A 17,733-nucleotide genomic window follows, 5' to 3' on the forward strand; every position below is an offset into this window, starting at 1 on the left:
TGTAACAGTGAATCCTACACAGAGCTCACATAAAAAGGCTCCATTGCATGTTCTCATCAATCTGTGCAGTGTATTCTCATTGAATTCCACAACACTGAAGTTATATACGAAAGAATAGGTCATTATTATTGAGGCATCGACATATAATCCACCAAGTAGAAAGACATAAGTAACGCGTTTACGATAATTTATTAAGAATGCAAATACATAAGGTATATACAAAAACAAACAACAACGCAACGGCGGTTCGAAGCCCTGAATCCTCCCTGCACTACATGAAAACCCCAATTCCATAGATACCATCTCTTTCCAAGATAAATATTTACAGATCAGAGTCTACTAACATCAGTATCACCATGCACGAAACACAGGAACAATAAAACTCACAGTAGCTTTCCCTTTCCATCCATGGAGAGCTTATAAAAACCTATAAAGCTCGTCCATCAGACATGAATACGAGAAACCGCACAATCATTTCCAGTGTGAGAAGAATATATGCGAGAGCAATTGGAAAGAGGGTAGGAAGGATGTTCATCAGTCAGAAATGCAAAAGATCCAAAACTTCTGTGAATGGAAGGAAAGCTCCGACTATCTCTACACAGCATTTGAGACAAAAAAACCACATGCTTGGTTTACCTATAGCCTATCGTGCTCCTGTGCCATTCCCCAACTCCACTAATGATTGATAGGTTCAGTTCGGTCCTGGACAGCCATCCTCTCTGAGACATCAGCCAAAGACTTGAGGTTGCACCGGATCAGGGCCTCAACAAAGTAGCATGTCTCATCCTTGGTATTCCCCTCAGGCACATCCACCACAAAGGATTCAATAACAAGTGTCCCCGGTCTTCCTTCAATAACCTCAGGGTGTACAGTAATAATTGAAGCGTAGTTCTGCAAATTCGAAGAACATATAGAAATGAGGTTAGGAAGGCGTTCGTGTACCACATAATAATACAGGTGTAAAAAGAATATTTTCCAAACATCAATGAAAAAATTGTAAACTAATTTGAGCAAATAAATTGACAAAATACATATTTCATGCATGTGATGGCCGGATGCTGGCAGCGTTGTCTGTATACTGAAAACCAGACAAATGTTGCCGTTACCAATATTACATGTTTTAAGATTAAGTTCTGAGATACGTTGAGAATGTTACAGGCAATCACTAAGGAACCCTAAACCCTATTTGCAGGCACATATTACATGCACTCCTCATACCATGCATACATAGCATGTGAGGTAATTGGATGGGACCTATCCATACATATTGCCCCATCAACGTCTGAGTGACCATGGCTGTCATGAACAAGCAGCTGTTGCTACCAGTTAAAAACAAACTACCTTCACTCTTTCTAAAAATAGAAAGTGAAACAAATCAATTATTGACAACTTGATTTCGAAAATCAATATATTCAAAAGGAAACATTATCAAAAGCATTTCCAAGCTAAACAGCCACTCATTATCTATTCACACACAGAGAACCCTAAAATATATTCTGCTGATTAAAGAACAGACACAAAAGAACATACATGAAATGGCATAAAACACAGCAGGCACACAGCAACAGAGACAAGCTTACTTCCTATTTGACGATCAAATGGATAAAAGCAAGAACACACCAGTAGGCAAAGGCACAAGAAAACTTCTTACCCTTAGCCTATGATCACCGCCAACAATCTTGATTCCAAGAATGTGCTCATCATCATCAAGAAGCTCCAGCCTCTCAGTGCTGGTCGTTGCGGGCAGCCCAGATTTAACATTCACCTCTCTAACGCTCCCAATGCCAAGGTCCCCCTTCATGGTGCACCGACTAACAAACGGCTTGTACTTCTGGGGCTGATCAAATCTCCTCACCAATGACCACACCTGATCAAAGACACCAACTTGATCACACCACTAAATCAACAAATTAGTCTTATCGTAAACATAGCAACAGTGAACCCAAAAGGCAAGCGTCAAGCTTCCACTAGGTCTTTGCCATTAAAAAAACTAACAATTTGTTTGGCTACAGAGCAAGTGCAAAAAAGGAAACATTTTCTTTGCGTGGAAGCTAAAATTTAAGAAAAAAAATGGAAAAAGAAAAAGAAACACCCCTTATTCAAATTTTCATAGTTCCTTAGGATTTTCTTACACTTTTCAGCGACTACAAAAACAATTACAACAAACTGAAAGGGGAGAATTATTAAGCCAAACCACTTGGAATTCAATTTTCTTAAATCATCACAAACGAAAACAAAATTACTTAAATTACCATCCTAATTTTGCCATAAATTACCATCCTCTACACAAATATTACATTTCAGCAACAACAAATTCATTGAAACAAACAATCAAACTCGAATCTGAACGCAAATCCGACCCAATTGAACCAAATAACAAAACCCAGAAGAAAAAACACAAAAAAGAACCCCCAAAAATTCCCATAGTCCACAATTTCCCAGATCTCCAAAACCAAAAAAAGTCAAACCCACCAAGAAAATCCTATCTTTAACAAAAAGTCAAACAAATCAACACCACCCAAAATCGAAAGAACCACAATTCGAAGCTCGATATACAGTCCAGAGAGAGATGAGTAGAGAGAGGCTTACGAGATGCACAGGGGCTTTGATGTGCCTGACCAGAGCCGAAGTACACTGGTTCTCTCTGGGCTCGTGCCTGTGGTGCCTCCGTATGTACTCCGCCTCCATCGAATCACCGCCGCCGCTGCTCATTTTCCGATTAAGTATTGTTTCCCTTCAATCTCTCAATCCCTCAAACCGTTCCTTCCTCTCTTTTTTCTCTACAAATAAACGAGGACACCGGGAGAAGAAGGCAATACAAGACAGACGCTTCCAGAGAGAGAGTAAAAAGTGCTTTTCTTTATTTCTTGAGGAGAGAGAGAGAGAGAGAGAGAGAGAGAGAGAGAGAGAGGCTTTTGGTGTGAAAAAAGTAGCTTAGCTTGGCGGGTTATCAAAAAACTATGAGAGGAGAGTCCACTCTCTCCCACCGACAGGACAATTTTTTAGTCCCAAAAATTAAGCCCAAAGCCCTTTTTTTCTTCCATTGGGTCTATTTATACTAATTTACAAGTAAATAAAAAATTACAAATAAAGACTACAATGACAATGTAAGTTTATCTTCAATCATAAAGACTAAACGTAACCCTTAACTATATTTTTTACATTTAAAATATTTTAAAGACTACTTTATGGTTAAACTTTTCATCTCTAACCTCGGCCATATTTTGTTCTCCTACATATTTTTTTACTTTGTTTTTCTTTTACCAAACATAACTTGCCTTGGGGCTAAATGTTGTCTGTTTTGAAGACAAAGTTAGCCTAATTCTTTTAGCTCGATTCCCTTCAATCCTTTATTTCTAGACTGATTTTATCAATATTAGTACTAAATGTGATTTATAATTCCGGATTGAAAAAGTGCTTTAAGCCCTTGTCAGTTTTTTTTATTAGTAAAATAATAGGAAAATGTTGGAAATTGTCCCCAAATTTTGTGTAGGGTTACATGGTGGTGAAGGATTGTGTAGTGACAGTCCACTCTCTGGCTTGGAATTGGGTTGGTTTGTTGGGTGGTGAAGTGGGGATGGTTTTTATTGGGTAGCTAGCTTTTTGGGTTGAGTGGATGGGTTCTGCTGGCTTTTGTTTTATTAGCCACTGAGTAAGTGGATGATTTTTAAAGTCGAGATTTGGTGGAGTGGGGTTGGGGATGATGCCCACTTGCCTCCTTTGCTTAATTTCTACCATGACTGTTACAGATCATTCATCATTTTTCACATTATTTTAATGCAGTTGAATATTATGATTGGAATATGACACATTCCGACCGGAGTTGAGGCATGTTGGCGAATAACCGAGAATGACGTAACCAAAAAGAAAAGATGCATAAGCAAAATATGGATAAATTTAAAACAAAACTAACATTTATTTAATCTAAAGTAGAGAGTGCGCAGTAGTGGGAAAAACTTATAAAACACAATTGTTCAGAGCATAGATGACAATACGACATAAGTAGTGCAGTCGAAACTAATTAAAGTACTTAATACACAATCGGGAAAAAGCCCCTACATTTATCTATGGAAATGTCAAAATACCCCGGAGATTCCTCGTACGTCACAGGGTATTCAGCTAATTAGGTCCTGGATGGGCGAAAAATAGAAGGGTGAGTGAGTAAAAACAAAAGTTTATAAAACATATTTATTTTCTGAACATACTAACCCCTCGTGGTAAAACATGTATAGTTTTCAGAAAATCATACTACCTATAAGTGTGAAATCAAATGTAAATCAATAATAAATCCAGGAATACACCAATCATAATATCTCAGCAATAGCATAATAAAATCAAGTGCTCATCAATCTATGCTAACACACGAGTTCATGCAGAGGGAATCTGATACGAACAGAACTGGGTGTAATCATAATATACACTATAGTACTACAATCACGTGAAGACTGGCTCTAGGCTCATCACATACGAGTCCGAGTTGCCTATTGCAACCTGTATGACAGGACTGGCACCTACAATGAATCCAAGGTTAGTGTGCGGTGCGATGTGAACATACACATAAAGCCTGGTCTTAGCCTAGGCGAGTACAACACCAGTCCAAGCATGCATGATGAGCAAGTATAATGTATGTGAACATGCCATGACAACATATAAAAATCTCAACAATAATATGGCATTTTTAAAATTAAATAGAACATGGCATGACATGCATAAAATCAATCCAAAAGCATATGTGGAAACTATAAACTTTATATATAATATATAAAAACAAATGTCCACTCACTGATACATTGATGAATCGTAGCCTCCTAACCTTATTTGTCCTCGTACCTTCTCGGGGTAAGTCTCACCTATATGTGAAATAACTTTACTAATAAATTAATTAGGACATACACTAAAAGGCTAGGAAAATCCCCCATAGTTTGCTTAAACGGAGGGTTTAAATATACGAAAACATTCTACTCGACATCACGGACCCGTACACGTTAAGCACACGCTGCTCGGAGGCCAGACGCGCCCTCACGCACCGCTAGGTTGCGGCCACACGTGCACCCATGCGCATGCCACGCGCCTGACACACTGACAGATGACAAAGGAATATTCCGTCAGATTTGACGGAATATTCCATTAAATATTAACGGCGTTACCTAACAGCTTCAGAATATTCTGTTAACTTTAATGAAATATTTTCCTTCTTCTCCGGTTGTCCTCCATCGTCTGCTGCCGTCATCTGGTTCATTGGAAATTGGAGAATTTTCACTAGATTCTAGAAAAGTTTTAAAACTTCATATCTTCTTCATTTCTTAACCATTTTTGACGTACTTTACATGGAAATGAATCTTATCAAGAGTAGAACAAGTCTATACCTTTAAAAGTCCAAAAAGTGGACGAAAATGGACTGAAATTAGCTCGAAAGTCTTGGACCTATTTTCAACTCCTTGAAACTGCACGTTTTGACGTTGGCTCCTATCCCAACTTAGGTTAGTGGTCACGGGGAGTTGTGTTGTGGCCTTCAAATCTCCCAAAACTTTGTAACACGAGCTGGAAATTGACGGGGAACCTCCACCCTAGTTGGAGCTCCGAGTTGCTCCAAGTTGGAAGCTCAAAACTCGTCCATTTTAAGATCGGTTTGTATGAATGGACTCGTGGGGATGAGTGGAGTTTAATGGTGGTGGTTTGAGGTTTGATCTGTGAAGTTTTTTTATGGTGTAAGATTGTTGTAGAGAAGAGAGAGTGACAGGTGAGGGAGAGAAGAATAAGAGAGAGAGAGAGAGAGAGAGAGAGAGAGAGAGAGAGTGTGTGTGTGTGTGTGTGTGTGTATCGGTTTGTATGAATGGACTCGTGGGGATGAGTGGAGTTTAATGGTGGTGGTTTGAGGTTTGATCTGTGAAGTTTTTTTATGGTGTAAGATTGTTGTAGAGAAGAGAGAGTGACAGGTGAGGGAGAGAAGAATAAGAAAGAGAGAGAGAGAGAGAGAGAGAGAGAGTGTGTGTGTGTGTGTGTGTGTGTGTGTGTGTGTGTGTGTGTGTGTGTGTGTGTGTGTGTGTGTGTGTGTGTGTGTGTGTGTGTGTGTGTGTGTGTGTGTGTGTGAGAAAATGTGGGAGTAAAGTTGATTCGAATAACTATGTCCACATCAAGTTCCACTTTGCCAAAAAGGGCATAAACGTCAATTTACACACTTGGGGAGAAAATTACATGGAAACTTAGGGACATGTCATCACAGAATAACTCTTCACTTTGATCTCTGAGATTTAAAATCGATAGGAGTGATTTTTGAGTTTTTCCATCGCCAATCATTTTGGTCATTCTGTGAAAATTCTCCGTTTAATAAGACTAAAATAACAAAAATACTCTCAAAATTTGTCAAATCATTTTGATTCATTGTTTATTAAATTAAGGATATTTTTGTTATTTTGGTTCTTATTTAACCGAAGTTTTTCACGAAATGACCAAAATGATTGGTGGTGGAGAAACTCAAGAATCATTTCTATCAATTTCAAATTTCAGAGATCAAAGTAAGGAGATATCAATTTCAAGAACTATTTTGATTAAAATACCTTATAAATAAGATAGTTAAAATTTTAGTATACTTTAACGTATAAAATACATTAAATTTGAGCATATCCCTATTTATAGAAAAACTAATGAAAATGACTTGAAAACTTTGAATTTTAACGATAATGACAAAATAAAGGGTAAAGTGAATAGTACCAAGATTGACTTTTTAATGTAAAAATATAATTTTTTGTTAAAATGAACAGTACCAAGAGTTTTTTATTAAAGTTCCCTTTAAAATATTCTAGAATGCAGTCTATGATTCGTCACCTCTCAATAGCAAATTGGGAGAGATTTGGACATTTGGATAAATTGTTTTCCATTTCCTTATTTTGAACCTTTTTGTGGCAAGATTTATTATGGGAGTTTTAACGAAAAGTTTACGGTACTATTCACTTTAACAAAAAACCATATTTTTACACTAAAAAGTCAATCCTGGTACTATTCACTTTATCCTTTATTTTATCTTTATCGTTAAAACTCAAAGTTTTCAATCATTTTTCTATTAGTTTTCCCATTTATTAATTCACACATATTATAAAATGTGAAAAATTATTCATAATATATTACAAAGTATAAACTCATTCACTTATTTATGATATAAAACATGAATTGTTAACACCATATGATAATATTGCTTTTACAAACATTCTCAAGCTTTCAAGTTGGACCTTATGCAGTAGGAATTTAGGGTCTCTTACTCATATGTTTGGTGTTGAATACAAAATAAATTGGGTTATTTAATATATCGTTGTATATGGATTACAAATCATGTCTTACATGTCTTTACCAATCCAATTCTATCTCTAATGCATAATCCCATCCAACCTACAAAACGAGCCCTTAATGACTACCAATTGGTTTTCGAATCCCTATTAAAGAGTTTCTTATTTGACATAAACTTAAAACCAAGTGATATGATTGATGAAATAGTAAAATTAGTTGTACAAAATGAGATGAATAAAAGGTCGATTAGTGGTTAATTGGGTGGGTAAAAGACATATTAGTGACTAATTGGTCCCAATAGTCACCATCAAGCTGTTTACCCGCTTCATTATGTACACATATAATGTAAGTGACTATTCTCAAATTTTTTATTGTTGTTGTTGTTGCTGTTTTTTTTTTTTTTTTTTTTTTTTTTTTTTTTTTTTTTTTTTTTTTTTTTTTTTTTTGTACTAGTAAGTCTCATCGCCCATAAACCTTAACCCTTTGTACTTTTTATTCTCTATTTCTAAATCTCAAGAGAGCCTAGTTGGGATTACTTACTTAGTAATTACTTTTTATGAAACACTTTTATTAGAAGCATACAAAAAATTTGATTAAAAAAAATCAAAATGCTATAAAATCATTTTGATAAAAAGAAGCTTAATCTGTTGCGTTATTTGAATATTGGAAAAAATGGAAAAAAGTAGGTACCTGACCCATGATCATTTTATTAATTTATAATAATTTTTTTTTTCTATTTTAATTTAAAATAAAATTTTAAATTGAAATTGTCTAGAAAACAACTAGTAAGTAATTTTACTCAGCATTCAAAAAGTACTTTTATGCCATATTTTTATATTTTTCTATCAAAGACTATTATAATCAGTACTAGTTGCCTTAAAATACTTTCAGTTATTTCATAAACAATATCAAACATGTCTTATTTTTTTTAAACATACCATGTTGGTAACTTAAAACCCTTTTTTATTCTCTTTTACAACACAATAAGTTTTGATAAATCGATATATAAACAAATGGAAAAAAAATCTTTTAGTAGGACTTTAATTTATGAATTTCATTTCAACGCTTTATGTGAGCCAGCTAATTGTATAATAAGTGTCAATCGCAACTTGCTTTTGATACATTATAGTGTGACCCCAATTCTTGCTCTGGTTCAGTTACCTTTTTTTTTTGGTATATAGAATAAACTTAAAACCTTATATAAATTCAACATTTAAAATCCGAACTCTAAACCTAAGGCAAAAACTTGTGTCGTTAATTGATAATGCCAAATGCTAAACATTGTCAATTGACCGGCCGAGAAGAAAATTGTACGATCCGACATCAATATCCGAATGAAAGTTTGAATATTAACGTCTAAACTGAATCGTGATTCCACCAACAGCCAACATCAAAGGATAATTATCAATTAGTTGGAATAAAGATAAGGGATAATGATTAAAGTAGTAGTCCAATCCCTCAAGCCAAGGGATAATTGGGATTAGTATCATCTAGGGTTTTATCCTCTTGACTTTGCCTATATATGGAATGTGATAAATAGAACCATGGTTCTTTTGTCAATGCTTGGCATGCAATAGATCCATCTCCCCTTGTCTTATTTTCCAACTAGTGGTGCAAGCTGTGTTTGTTTCCCTTAGCTTTTGTGCGTGTTATGCTTCCCACTTGTTTTTGAGTTCTTCACACTTTCCGTGTGAAATCCACCCAAGACAAGGGAGATGACACACTTGGGTGTTCGAAAAACAAAAGCCAAGTGGCCAGTTTTTGGTTTTTGGTTTTTTTTTTTTCTTTCTTTCTTTCTTTCTTTCTTTTGTCTAGTCCATTGTATTGTCTTTTTCTACCTTTATAAAACCTAATTTTTTTCTCTGCTCAATTTCAAACTTATTCTCTCATAATTAAGCCAAAATAAAAAATAAATTATTCTCTTATTTATACAAAACCACATCTTTTAGGAACCCCACCTCCTTACAACTTTGTTCGTCTTTGTGAATATTATTTCGGTCGATATTAACAAACCTCCCGATCCTTAGGTTAGGACCTTCTTCCCCCACTTCTCCTATCTACGTGTAATCTCTTTTTCATTTTTACAAGTGAAGAGGAATACCATTACAGTCTACCGGTATTCCTCTTCACTTGTAAGTGAGAGGTCTTAGGTTTGGTTCTCGCCAAAGACGAATTTGAACCTCATTATTGTTAACCCATTGTGAGGCTTAACTCACTCTCCCACCCTCATAGTGTAAATAATATTTTTTGTAAAAAAAAATTTAAAAAAAAAGTGGGAAGATTTGGATTAATCAACATAATGGGTCCCCGACTCCCCATAATAATGTGCTATCGAACTTGTTATTTTTATTGAGGGTAATTGTGTAAATGATTCAGTTGGATAATACTTAGAGTTAGTTGGATATTTGTTTTGTTTGTTGAGGTGTGTAGTTTGTTAGTTAAAGAGTGATTGGTAGTGGCATGTGTAAATGAGTTGTGTATATATACAACAATCTTGTAATCTAATTATTCATTGAATGAAAAGATATTCTTTCCAACATGGTATCACCCGTCTCTGTCTAGCAACTAGATCCTCTCTGCCTTTGCTGCTCAGTTTTCTTGCAAATCTTCATCCCCAAGCTTCCTCTTTCTTGAAGCTTATTGCACCTGTAAACCTTAATTTCTTTTGTAAATTTCAATTGCAGCTTTGGCTTCTCCCTCTTCTGACTTTGGTTCTCACATTCATCCTCCTCCGATCATCGATTCAAGCCCTAATTTCTCTAGAGCATCTCAAACTCCTTCAATTATGATTTAGAACATTGGATCTCTGGTGTCGATCAAGCTGACCACGTTGAATTACTTGACCAGGAGTGCCTTGTTCGCTCTAACTAGCATCATTGATGGCTCGATTGCTCCACCGCCTCAATTTCTCACTGATTCAAATGGAAATGGCACTCTGAATCCAGCCTATGTTACCCGGTTTGAGAATGAATAGAACATTCTCAAATGGATTAACTCCACACTTTCTGATTCGTTGATTCCTTACACTATTGGAGTCAATTCTTCTGGAAAACTGTGGGCTAAATTGGAATCGAGACTTGCGATAACCTCTCAATCGCACATTCATGAGCTCCGATCTCGTCTTTGAAGCCTAACTAAAGAAGATTCCTCTGCTGCACAATTCCTTCAACAAATTGAAGAGATCGATGATGCTCTTGCTAGTGTCGGATCTTCGATTGAAGATTTCAAGTTGATTTCTATCATACTTCACGGCCTTCCACTAGAGTATGATTCATTTGTTGATGCGATTGAGTTTCGCCTTGGTTCTAAACAATTGATGAACTCCATGGCTTTTTTCTTAATAAAGAGATTCAATTGACCAATTGGAAGAAAACAACTCAGTCCTCGCTTTTTCAAGCCTTTCATTCTTCTTCTTCTGGTATTCTTCCAATACCTACTTTTCAAGCTTTTGTGTTGTCGCATAACTCCAATTTTCCTTTTTCCTAAGGCCGTGGTCTGGATCGCAACAATGCTCAAGGTTGAGGCTTTTTCTCAAACCTATAAATTTTCAGAGTCAAGGCACTTTTCGATCCAACAATTTTCAATAGAATTCCACTTGCCAAAGCTATCAAAGGTACAATCATGGTGGTCGCTCCAACTTCAACTCCTCCGGTAAGAAAGTTCCCTGCCAAATTTGTCAACATTTTGGGCATGAGGCATTTGATTGTCCTCGGCGTATGAATCCAAATTTCTTTGGTCACTCTTCTCTTTCAACTATGGTTGCCAGTACCAATGCACCTTCTCCAACATGGCTTGTTGACTCTGGCGCTAGTAATCACATAACCAACTCGTACATCAATCTCTAGAGTCCAGAATCTTACACAAGACCTAAGCAAGTTTATATTGGAGATGGCAAAGGTATGCCAATTCTTCATGCATTTATCCTTTGCCAATTCTTATATTTTAATCTTTGATGCCAGAATCTTACCAGTGAGAAATGGCTTTTATCCTTTTCAACCTCTCGACTCTGGATTTGTGATTGATAATCATCATGCATTTGCTACCTCTGTTAATGCTTCAAGGGATGTCTGGCATCAAAGATTAGGCCACCCCTCTGCTAAGATCATAAATAAGTTGACTTCTCAGTCTTGTATTTTTCTTTCTGGTAATAAAGACACCACATTTTGTACTGGTTGTGCGTTAAGTAAGAGCTCTAGACTACCTTTTGTATACGTACCTTGTCATACAAGTAAACCTTTAGAACTACTTCGCACAGATGTTTGGGGGCCAACATCTATTTCTTCTGTACATCACCATAGGTATTATGTCATCTTTGTAGATGATTTTACAAAATATTGTTGGTTTTTTCCTATGCAATACAAATCTGATGTCTTCAGTATTTTTGTAAAATTCAAAGCTCATGTTGAGAATATGATGTGTATCAAAATTATGACTCTGCCATCTAATTCTGGTGGTGAATATTTGAGCTCCTAATTTTCCAACTTTGTTGTTGAGCGTGGCATCAATCATTAACTCAGTTGTCCTCACACCCCATAACAAAATGGTTGTTCTAAACCCAAACACAAACACTTAGTTGAGACAGCAAGGACCTTATTAATAGTATCTCAAGTTCCTCATATCTATTAGGATCATGCATTTGCTACTGCATTTTATTTGGTCAATAGAATGCAAACTGCATCCAAGGCTTCTCTATGGGAATTGTTGTTCAATAGATCGTCTTCTTATGAGACACTAAAAATATTTGGTTGCAGTTGTTTTCCTTGGTTGCAGCCCTATTCTCAATCCAAGTTGGATCCTAAAAGCAAACAATGTGTTTTCTGGGTTACAGTCTTAATCACAAGGGTTACAAATGTCTAGATCTTACCTCACACAAGATCTATGTTTCCAGACATGTTTTTTTTATGAATTAAGCTTTCCTTCTCACAAGCAAGTTCCTGCAGCAAGCTCAACATTAACATCATCCAATGTCTCTCTTAGTCACTCTATTCTATCTCAGTTGACATTTTCTACAAGAAAATTCACACTTGTTCATGTATCATTAAGTGTCTCTACTCAAAAGCATACTCAAGTCTCTCCACCTGAGCATATTCAATTCTCTCCAGCCTCTTCAACCAGTGCATCTCCACCACCTCCAAATCTTACAATCAACATTCATCTAATGCAAACCAGATCAAAATTTGGTATTTACAAGCCTATAGCTTTCACTGCAACAGAGCACCACCATTTACATTCTCACATTTCCCATGATTATGTTCCCACTACTTATCTTCAAGCCTCCAAATATCCATATTGGGTTAAAGCTATGCAAGATGAGTTCCTTGCACCGAAACAAACTAAAACCTGGTCTTTAGTACCCAACTGTCATTTTACCAATATAGTACGCTGCAAGTGGGTCTTCAGGATTAAGAGGAAACCTGATGGTACTATTGACAGATACAAGGCATGTTTAGTTGTCAAAGGTTTTCACTAGCAAGAAGGTTTATATTACACTGAGACATTTAGTCCAGTCGCTAAACCTATCACAATTCGAATTCTCCTTACTTTGGCAGCACAACATGACTGGTTTCTCGATCAACTGGATGTAAGCAATGCATTTTTGCATGGTAATCTCATTGAACCTGTGATTATGCAATAACCACCTGGCTTTGAAGACCCTATTCATCCTACTCATATATGTCATCTCCACAAGTCCTTCTATGGACTAAAACAAGCTCCAAGAGGTTGGTATGAAAAACTTCCGGAGATTTGACTTCTCTGGGATTCACCGGTTCTCAATTCGATCAATCTTTATTTGTCAAAACAAATCCAATGGTGTTTATCTTGGTTTATGTTGATGACATCACTGTCACTGGACCCTCACCTCCAACTTGCAAACAGGTCATAACTTAGCTCAATTCTATGTTTGCCATCAAGGATTTGGGTGCTCTGCACTACTTTCTTGGTATTGAGGTGAAAAGATCATCCAAGGCCATTTACATTTCTCAAACCAAATACATACTAGATCTGTTGAAGAAAGCAAAAATGGATGAAGCAAACCTTGTGGCACTCTTTTGAGGACTTCCAAATTGGATCACACGTCTCCCTTATTGGAAAATTCTGCAGAATATAAATCTCTAATGGGAGCTCTTCAATACTTAACCTGGACAAGGCTCGATCTTTCCTTTGCTGTGAATCTTGTTTGCCAATTCATACATAGTCCTTAGCAATCTCACTTTCAAGCAGTGAAAAGAATCTTCAGGTATCTTAAGGGCTTGATTGATATGAGATTTGATGTGAAATATTCTAACACTCAAATTAAAATCCTATGATTGTAGTATGTGTAAGTAGGGATCGTTCTAAGCTGAAGATTAGAAGGGATGCTAATCTACTTAAATTAAACTCTAAAACACTAAACTAGACTAAAAAACACTTAACTAGACTTATATGACTCAAAACAAACTAAAAAGACTTAAAACAGCACAAAACAATCAAATAGACTCAAACTAGACTCTAAAGGGTGATTTGGACGAATTCTAACTTAACTTTAACTCAAAACACTTAAAAACATAAATTTGGACAAATTCTAACTAAAAGACACAACCAAGTAAAGGGGGATTGGATTTTGGACGAAATTAAGGTAAAAACAAACAGATTTAAAGACTTAAATAACTTTGGACAAAATTAGGGAAAAATATGGGTGATAAGCTAGCTAAAGGGTCTTTCTCCACACATGACACACTTGCATACAAATTGATTTCCAGTTGCTTTTCCAATAAACCATGAACCTCAACAACCTAGATTAACTGTGAATAGCAATAATTAACCCTCAGATTTTCCTTATGTCATTGAATTGGATGGAATATGCATCGGCAACCAAATTATTCTTCAATAGTTCCCTATATGAACAACATAATAGAGATACAATCAAAGATCATTAAGCTTTGTGAAAATCATAAGCATTGACAAGGCATTCTTAACTATGAAAAGCATGATACTCTTGCCAGGAATTTACTTAACACGATTGTGACTAGCAACCTCCACTACTTATGAATAGAAGTTCATAACGATTAGGTGAAACTCCCTTATGTTCTAGCATCAAATTCCTGCATGCAAACTAAGCGGGCCCTTTTAATCAACACATAAGAATAACTTCTTAATCAAACAGTTAAGTAAATTGTATTCACAATTTATGAAATCACAACTAAAAGTAATCAATTCATGTTGCAAATATAATCATGGTCTCAAAGTCTCCTCTAGCTATAACAAGTTTAGCTCCTCATGTTCGCAAAACAAAGATAATTAAACTTAAACATTAAAAACAAAGATAGAATACACCTAGAAACACTCCAGGTGGCTTCGCCTTCCTTCCTTGCTGCGCATAATGGGGATTTTCTGAATTTAGGCTCTTGAGGTATGGTGGATGGTGTGGTGTGAATTTGGGGTAGAGGGTGGTGGTTTATAAGTGTTGCGGCATCATGTATTTATAGGGTGAAGGGAAGGCACAAAATTGGGCTGAAAAGGAGAGGAATTAGGACTCCAAATCACCAAAGAACAAGGACACTTTCAATCAGATTCCAAGGAGGACAAGGAATGGTCCTTATGGCAGATTCTAGAACTTCTAGAAGGGTTACATGTGACATAAACTTAGGGCACGAAAATAGGGCTTCTAGAACCTGATATTTAGGTGATTTAATGTGAAAAGGAGTCCTCTTTGAATCTGGAATTAAGGTAGGAAAAGATTAGGATATGATAAGATAAGATAAGGTTGGATAAGGTTTGGATAAGATAAGGAAGTTTGGATAATATTCCTTCTTTGTAGCTGATTCCTTATCTTCCAAGTCTTCAATTTAATTCTTCCAGATGTTAATCACATTCCTAGCCTTTCTTGATCTTCAAATTAGTCCATCTCCATGCATATGCAATCCATTCCAAGCCTAAAACTGCTCCAAATAGCACCAAATTGCACTTTCTTGCCAACTTTGTCATTTAAACCTACAAACACACGAAAATAGCTTAAAACACTATAATAAATAGAAACTAACTTACTAAATGCAAAGAAACAAGCTAACAAAGTTGTATAAATATGCTCCTATCAGGATTGTGGTTTTCAAAAAGTTCATCCACTTCATCCATTACAACATTCTCCGATGTTGATTAGGCAAGTTGTTCAATTGACAGAAAGTCCACTGGAGGTTTTGCATCTTTCTAGGCTCATCCATTATTAGTTGGAGTGCCAAAAAGCAAACCATTGTTGCTCGCTCATCCACTGAGGCTGAGTATCGATCACTTGTCAACACTGCTGCAGAAATCACTTGGATCTACAAGTTGTTAGTTGATATTGGCTACAAACCTCCCTCTATTCCTCAACTATAGTGTAACAATGTTTCTGCTATCTCTTTGGCCAAGAATCCGTTGTTTCATGCTCGTACCAAGCATGTTGAGATTGAATACCACTATATTTGAGAAAAGATCTTGGCCAAAGAAGTCTCTGTTCATTATGTTTGCACACAGGATCAGCTAGCAGATATCTGTACTAAAGCTCTTTCTAAGGACATATTTCAACTTCTACGATCCAAACTCTCCCTTCGTAATCCTCAGCTCAGTTTGAATGGGGGGATATTGAGGGTAATTGTGTAAATGATTCAGTTGGATAACACTTAGAGTTAGTTGGACATTTGTTTTGTTTGTTGAGGTGTGTGGTTTGTTAGTTAAAGAGTGATTGGTAGTGGCATGTGTAAATGAGTTGTATATATATACAATAATCTTGTAATCTAATTATTCATTGAATGAAAAGATATTCTTTCCAACAATTTTTACAACAATTGAACTTAATTTTTTTATTGCAGATGAAGAGAAATGTCACTAGACATAGTACTAGTTAAATCTAAGAATTAACTTTTGAAATTATATTTGATTATATATATGCATAATTTACATATGTTAAACTTTAGATATTTAATCTTGGTTTTATTAAAAAGAAAACAAAGACTTTAGACTTATTATGTAAGTTACATTTATTTAATTATAACTTCATATAAAACAATACTCATATTTGATTTTGGATAGTTCATTTGTGAGGTAAATTTATTTTAGGGTTGTTTTATTCACAACTCACATATTGTTGATACACCCCCACTTACTTAATACACCTCACAGGTAATTTTAAAATTACAATTTATCTTAATAAACACTACACATATTTTTCAGTACTACCCTCACATCCCACACTTTCCACCCACAACAAACTGTATGTTTGTTTCAAAATGGAAAATAAAATAAAATTGTGTGTTCGTCCCATAAGCTTGCTTTCTTTCTTCTTGGGTCTCCATCTAAATATATAATTTTTGGAGTTCAATTTAATTTAATCTCTTGTTTGATATGTATAAACGTATAAACTAAAGTTCCTAAGGAAATCACCGCCATTTCAAGAAAGATAATAAGCCCTATTAATTTGGGTACATCTTGCAAAACGCAGCATTTCTTGTTTCTCAATTACCCTACTCTATAATTTTATACCATAGTCAGTTTCTCGACCCTTCTAAAAATATATATTAAATAAAAAATCTTATGACCTTAAATAGTGATTATATATTTTACATTCTTTTGTGAGGTGTTATCAACAGTATTTAGGGGTGCTAAAACAAACCCTTCATTTTAAATATCAGCATAGGTTTTAAAGGAAAATACCAAATTTGAGGAAAACTACCAAGTCCAATAAAATATTTTAGGACAAGCCACAAATTTTATTGCATATGAGCCTATGAGATGATAAAAGACATGGCAGATTACCATCTGAGTTCTTTTTTTTTTTTTGGTCAAATGATAAATTTTATTAAATTCTAATAGAAACGTTTACATCTTCAGTAAGAATATTAAATAGAAACTCGGGACCAAGAGCATCCCAGTAGAAAGCACCTCCATGTGAGGTAACATATGAGGCTACAACATAAGCAGCGACATTTCCTTTCCGCTTGACAAACAAAAACCTCACATCTCCTAGTTGAGACACCAAGTATCTAATATAATAGATAAAACACTCCAAACTAGCACATAGCATACTCCCCATTAAGCATTCTAATGAATAATTGAAAAGTAGACTTGATATCCACCACAACACAATCCATCTCGCTACATACCATCAACGCCGCTCGAATCCCCACAACTTCAGCCATAGCCGTGTTGTTGAAAAATTTGCAACAACCCTGCAAAGTCCCTCATAACCTAACTATATCCTCCCTTTAAAGGACTTCCCACACTAGGCACCGTCATAATTAACCTTTAATACCCTATAGTTGGGCCGCCTCCACCGTACTTGTTCTCCAACAAAGGCAGCACTCTCAGTTTCCTCAGAGTCCGGGGTTGACTTTGAGGGTTTAATGTTTAAGAAGGTCCATAAGGTTTGGGGTTGATCATTTTAAGTTTAGAGTTTTAGAATGTCTTTAAGGGAAGCTTAGGGCTTAGGGTGTAGGTCTC

At 35.8% G+C, this 17,733-nt stretch overlaps 1 protein-coding gene across 1 annotated transcript; it reads right to left on the bottom strand.

Moving 5' to 3' along the window:
* Nucleotides 1-166: 166 nt before the first annotated feature.
* On the bottom strand, nt 167-3,025 carry LOC137733666 (abscisic acid receptor PYL3-like). Its single transcript, XM_068472816.2, has 3 exons — nt 2,590-3,025; nt 1,652-1,867; nt 167-891 (listed from the first exon to the last, which is right to left on the bottom strand). Exons 1-3 carry the CDS (start codon nt 2,710-2,712, stop codon nt 676-678), a joined length of 555 nt encoding a protein of 184 aa, XP_068328917.2. The 5' UTR covers nt 2,713-3,025; the 3' UTR covers nt 167-675.
* Between the last annotated feature and the right edge of the window lie 14,708 nt (nt 3,026-17,733).

This window comes from Pyrus communis, chromosome 7, assembly GCF_041283825.1.
Source record: "Pyrus communis isolate YQ-2024b chromosome 7, ASM4128382v1, whole genome shotgun sequence".
In the NCBI taxonomy this organism is placed as follows: Eukaryota; Viridiplantae; Streptophyta; class Magnoliopsida; order Rosales; family Rosaceae; genus Pyrus; species Pyrus communis.